The 6,254-nt window shown below is 35.3% G+C and overlaps 1 protein-coding gene across 1 annotated transcript in view; it reads left to right on the plus strand.

Annotated features, from left to right (window-relative positions):
* The window catches only part of PDS5A (PDS5, regulator of cohesion maintenance, homolog A (S. cerevisiae)), a 49,370-nt gene extending 46,189 nt beyond the window's left edge, over positions 1 to 3,181 (plus strand). Inside the window, exons 29-30 of the mRNA XM_009695935.1 lie at positions 209 to 314; positions 2,825 to 3,181. Coding sequence (XP_009694237.1) covers positions 209 to 314; positions 2,825 to 3,181 — 463 coding nt within the window. The remainder of the gene's footprint in view (positions 1 to 208; positions 315 to 2,824) is intronic.
* Positions 3,182 to 6,254: the final 3,073 nt, after the last annotated feature.

Raw genomic sequence — 6,254 nt, forward strand, 5'->3', positions numbered from 1 at the left:
CTTAGCCAGTCCCTTTCAGACCTTTCCCAGTTCTGGGAAGGAAAATGTAAGTGTGGACTTGGGCAAATTCAATTCTTTTTAAACTAATTTAGCCTATCTGCATTGATTTTTAAAAAATCATTATTTTATTTTTTTAAATAATTGCAAACATTTTTCTTCTTTTGTTCTGTATATTTTGGTTTTATTTTGTCTTCAATTATGCTACCAGGGAACAAAGTTCAGATATATCAGAAACTGGGGTCAGTGAAAATGATGAAAATCCTGTGAGGATTATTTCAGTCACACCAGCAAAGACAGAACCTGTGAAAAACAAGGTATGTCTGGGTATTTTATGGACTGTATCTCTATAACAAGCTTGGCATTGGGGGTTTACTCAGTACACCTCACTGCAGGTGGTCTCTGAGGAACTGGTAATGTTCGATTTCATTTCATGTAGTTATATCACTTTCCTAGCCCAATAGAAGACTCCTTATTTTCAAAACTACTATTTATTTTATCCAGAGTAATTAATAGAACTCATGTGCTCAAAAATAGCATAGGCAAATCAGAAGGGACTTCCTTCTTTTTTTTCTAAAATTCCGAAAGATTCCCACCTTTATTCTACATTTTCCAGTATAAATAACAGTAAGGCTGTGATTCAGAGTGAAGGTTGACACCTCTAGCTTTAGCTGAAGATACTGCCAGAAAAATTTTAAGTGGTCCTCTAGTATGAAATAAATATCTAACTTTTGGATTGTGTCACAAGTAAAACATTATTTAAGCTTTGATTTTTAATGCTTTTTCTCTCCTTCCATTAGAGAGAGAGAAGATCATGCCTAAATAATAATGTGTTTTTTTAACTTTAAAAACATACGATTGCACGAAGTTTAACAAAAGTAAATGTGAAGTTCTGCATCTGGGTTAGACAAAACTCAAGCAGCAGTACAACATGCTGGGGTCTACCTGGCTGGGGTGTAGGTTGGCTGAGAAGGACCTGGGGGACCATCCCAGCGGAGCATGAGTCGGCAGTCTGCCTTGGCAGCAGTGAGGGCAAGCTGGGTCCTGGGCTGCATCAGCAAGAGTATAGCCAGCAGATGGAGGGACCTGATCATTCCGCCCTATTTGACGTTCATTAGGCCACACCTGGAATACTGTGTCCAGAATACTGTGTCCTCCCTGGTTCAACACAGATACTGAAAAACTGGAGGGAGCTTTGCAGAGGGCCACCAAGATGATAAAGGCTTGGAGAAGTTGTCATGAAGAAACGTTGAAAGTGTTGGGTTTGTTCAGTCTAGAGAAGAGAGACCTTGGGGGGGATCTAATCAGTCTTTCAATATCTAAAAGGTATTTGTGGAGAAGATGGAAGTACTCTCTTCTCAAGGCTACATAGTGACAGGACAAGAGGCTGCAGGCAGAAGTTGCTTCAGGAGAAATTCCATCTGGATGCAAGGGAAAAAAAAAAAATCTACACTGTGAGGAAAATTAAACTCTGAAATAGATTACCCAGAAAAGTGGTGGAATGTTGCTCTTCATGGCTTGGCTTGTCAAGGAGGCAGGATAACCCCTGAGGCCTTGCTTTTAACAGAAGGTTTGACCAGATGATTTCCAGAGGTCTCTTCCAACCTGGATGATTCTGTGATTCTGAAATCAAAATAGATTTTTGGGATACATAGATGGTTCACGCTGTACACATTTTAAGAAGTTACGTATCTACTCAGAGTAATAAGCAGGTGTTTTGGATTTATATAATCACATAGAAAAGTTATTTTTTTTCTTAATCTTTTAAAATAAAATACACATGAACTAATGAAGAAGAAAATATCTTTCCCAAATTGCAACATTTGGTTCTTTTCCCCAAAAATAGGGTTATTCTGAAAAGTTAGAGAAGTTGGGCAAAGCATTTATGAAATAAATCTTTAAAAATGCTTTCTAGGTGCTTGAAACCTGGCTTTAGTTGAAATTTTTGAAGAATGATTATCTGTAAAGTTCTTACAAATAGCAGATGTAAATGTGTGCTATGAAGCTGCTGGAACAGTAATAAAGATTACAGAGACTGCCTGACATTTAAACATTTCAGAAATAATGGCAGAATATTTAACAAAAAAAGACCTTGGTTCAGACACAGCACTTATAATAGTGAGTAGCCTTAATTGGTTTGTTTGAAATTGCTAAATCATCCCAGCCATACTTCTTCAGTAACCTTTTCTTTGCCCCTCCTCCTGACTGTTTTGGGAGCCAGTGTTCAAATGAAGGTCTAGCATCCAGTTGCTTCCTCTTTGTTTCCATATGAATACTTTTCTATGTAGAGACCTACATTGCCACCACCCTTTCACATATATAGACACTGCTTCATTAAATTTAATCACTTCCATTACCTTGTTCAGAGTATTGAGAAAAACATGTGTGTAGGCCATACCTATTCAGACATGACAAAGAATTAACAAAGGCAGCAAGTTTCATTTTTGACTGGGTCTTACTCCCTTTATTCCCTGCAAGCCTTGGTTTTTTTTCCTTTCACTGGCATTTAGAGCTTTAGTAATCTGTACCTTTACTGAAGGTTGGTCTCAGAATTTGCACATATTGAAGTAAATATCATTTGCTGTACCGTAATCATTAATCATGCTCCTCAGTTCTCTCCTGTTGGTTGGCAAAGAGGTAGTAAAAGGAACTTGTCCAGAGGAACCATGATGGGAGGGGCTGAGATTATTATTATGTTTTTACGTGTGTATTATTATAAGAACACTTACTGTTTTATAAACTCATGTTTCTGTCGGAGGGAGGTAACAATTTGCATTTGCCTTTGGGAATCTTTTTTTTCTTCACATTCATATTTTTTATTTTCTAGGAGATTAATTCTGATCAGGCTACACAAGGGAACAGTGCTGAACGTGGGAAAAAAAGAACAGCAACAGCATCTGGAACTGAGAATATTCATCAAAAACCAGAAGAAAAAAATGTAGATGAAACAGGACCATCACTCGCAGCAAAAACCAGGAGAGGGCGTCCACCCAAACCTGAACCTCAGGGTACCACTGCAAAAAATGAGGAAACAAATAAACCACCTGTCAGAGGAAGGAAAAGGGCAGCAGTCAGTCAAGAAAGTCCAGGGAGTTTAGAGGCAGGTAATGCCAAAGCACCAAAACAGCAAGACACAGCAAAAAAGCCAGCAGCAGCACAAAGACAAATTGATCTACAAAGGTAAAAATAAATAAAGAATAAAATACATGGTGGGGTGGGCCTTTCCTGTCTCAGGATAGACCCTGAATTTACAATTACAACAGATCTAGCATAGTTAAAGGGCACAACTAAACCACAATGATTTATAAGCACTGTGGTCCAACATATACTCTGCTGTACTTACTATTTTTCAAAGTAAGTACCAGGGCAGCTGGAATTGGAGAAGTGAATTTGTTTGGTCAGAACAGGATAATCTAACCTGTTTTCACCAAATTTTATTTGTTGTCTATTGCATCCTGGTTCCTCTTACTAGCATTGCTATGTAAAAGAACTAAGAGTTGAGTGTGTTTCAGTGCATTCATTAATGCCAGGTACACAGGAATTCAGGTGCTCTGCTCTGCTTCAGTTCGTTGATAACAAAGGCTTGAAAACTGACCATCTTTAATGAACAGAACAAATTGTAATTCTAACTGCAATTCTTTTCTGATATTTTGGGTCTGTGCTTGTTTACAACAATATTTTAATATGTATTTTAAGTAACTCAAAAGCAGAATTTGGAACTGTGTAAACTAAAAATCAGCTCTTGGATTTATTTTTCTATACTGTTAGCGTTTACATGTGTTGATTTAATTTCCAATATAAACAAACCGCAAATGTGCATAAACGCCAAGACATTTATTTAGCTGAATCTGGTACAATAATAATTTTAATGCAAAAGTGTGTAAAGTTGTAGAGCAAGCAATAAGATCAGGTCAGCAAACCACTGTGCTGGAAGAAATCACAAATTAATCTAAAGGAAGAAAGAATCATTGGAATGGTTTCTTTCTAGAGATTTTGAAGATCTTGCAGAGAACCTCGATCAAAAAGAATTACCTCTTCTGCTCACAGCGAGGTTTATACACTAATAAATTGTTGAGTCTTTCAAGAGAGTAATATTTGTGGACTGCCTTGCAATGCTTGTCTTATACATTAGATTTCTTGTAAGTCTTCAGTAACAAATTGCACTGTCCATAGCCTTTAATAAGCTGCCTGTATCAGATAGCTTCTTTAAAATATGTAATACTTCAGTGTTTCTTGGAAAAAAATACCAAAACATTGTTAACGTTTTTCAGAAGCCAGGTGTTGGGAAGTGATGGAGATTCACTGTTGGAGATAGACTCAAGTCCAGAATATTCCCAAAATGCAATGGATCTTTTTAAGGCCTGTGGGAGCAGCCAGGAAGATACTGAGGATACAGAGATAGCAGAGGGAGGCTTCCTTAAGGTGTAGCAGGCATCTTATATAGGACAATTCTGTGGTTTTTATTGTAGCTTATACAGTAAGGAATCAAAGAAATTTGTCTGTCTTCTAGAAAAATGTATGTAAAAATAGCTGTCTGATAGGCTTTTTTGCTTTTAAGTAGACATGTACAAGTAACTGTAAATACTTGAAAAATATTTGAAGTAGTGCTTGTTCTTAAGTAACACAGGCTATTTTTATAAACCTGGGTAATTAAATACAGGTAATTAGAACAAGTTACCATTCTTATTCTCTGATTCTAGTGAAAGCTATGGATAAATGTATTTCTGTTTATGCTGAAAAAACATAACTCAGGAATTATTGTTACGGAATTATTATTTAACTTATGTCTTTCCAAGTTTATCAGAACGCTGTGCTATACAATAAGGAAAATCACTTATATTCAATTAATTACATAATCATTGAGAAGATACAAAATGGAGTTGGAAGAATCACAATATAAACAGTGTAAAAGCTAAAATGTAAATGATATAGGTAGTATTTTGATGTGGAATCAATTGTAATTTCCATGTCCTTACAATTAACTTATTTCCTTTTCTCTCCACAAAAAGGTAAAAAGAAAACTTGCTCGAAAAGGGAGGAAATGAAGGCCAAATAAAGGCATGCTCCAAGCTTCTGCAAAAACTAGGATTCAGAAATTTCCTGTACAGGAACTGAAATTACTTCAAAACACACAGCTTTCAGCTCTGAAACCAGAAGGAAAACTATGCTTCCCTTTCACATGAAATTAATCCTTCTCAATGGAAATGTAAAGCAGAAACTCTTGAGAAAGAGGCTAAAAGCATCTGTACTTATTTCCCCAGAGACTTTTTTTATGAAAAGTCAATAATTAAGCAAATTGCTTAACACTTGGTTCCAGTTCCTGCATTCTGGAGTTTAAAAGTGTATTTACACCATTAATTTTCATGCTGCATTTTTTTTTTTTTTTTAAAAGAAAGTCAGAGGAGGTCCTTACACTGACATTGAAAATTCATGATCCTAGAGCCAGGTATTCCCATGTTCACAGAAAAAGTAGAAGTCTACTGAATGGTTTTTAAACAAGACTAGAGGAAAAAAAAAAATTCACAAAAAATTTTTTTTGCTTTACTTTTGGAGACTGTTTTATGTATAATTCTTTCTGCCTGCCTACTTTTCTGCAAAAATAAGATGTACAGATTTCAGTTCCCTGCTATGAAAAGTCATGTGGTGGCAATTTTATAAATGTTGCTTTCTGATTTTTATCAGAGTGGGAAAGTAATCACTTAAAATTATTATTAATTCGCAAGTAGACATTTCATTTTTTAATTTTCCCTCCATTTTAGTTTAATATAATTTGCAATAAATGTACATATTGATGTTTGTTTTATAAAAACATATATCACTTTTAAGTGTTTTTACTCCTGCGGTTCTGTTGGAATATTCTAAATTTTAAAGGAGTAAAGACAGTCCAGCATTTGATTTTATAATGTTTGTCACCAGATTTTTATTATTGATGTAAAGAAAAAAAAAATCAATTTTTAAAAATAGTTGGACTTTGGCAGCTTTGTAAGGAAAGTTGGAAATGTTTAGGATTGCTCTCAATTTTAAGCATTGTGCTGATTGGAAGTAAGTCTGTTTTGCATTTTGTCTTCCTGTCCAGGCTCATTTTTTTAATGTTTATTTTAGAAGATTGTTGCATCAATATTATGTTTCCTGGCATTGTTCAGCATAGATACAGTGTACACTTTTATGTACACACGATCATATTTAAGTTTGTTGCATAAAATAAACGCTTCTAGGTGTCATGTGGCAGTCTTTTTTTTTAATTTTCTTTTTATTTT

Source organism: Cariama cristata, unplaced genomic scaffold, assembly GCF_000690535.1.
Source record: "Cariama cristata isolate BGI_N322 unplaced genomic scaffold, ASM69053v1 scaffold6942, whole genome shotgun sequence".
Taxonomy (NCBI): domain Eukaryota; kingdom Metazoa; phylum Chordata; class Aves; order Cariamiformes; family Cariamidae; genus Cariama; species Cariama cristata.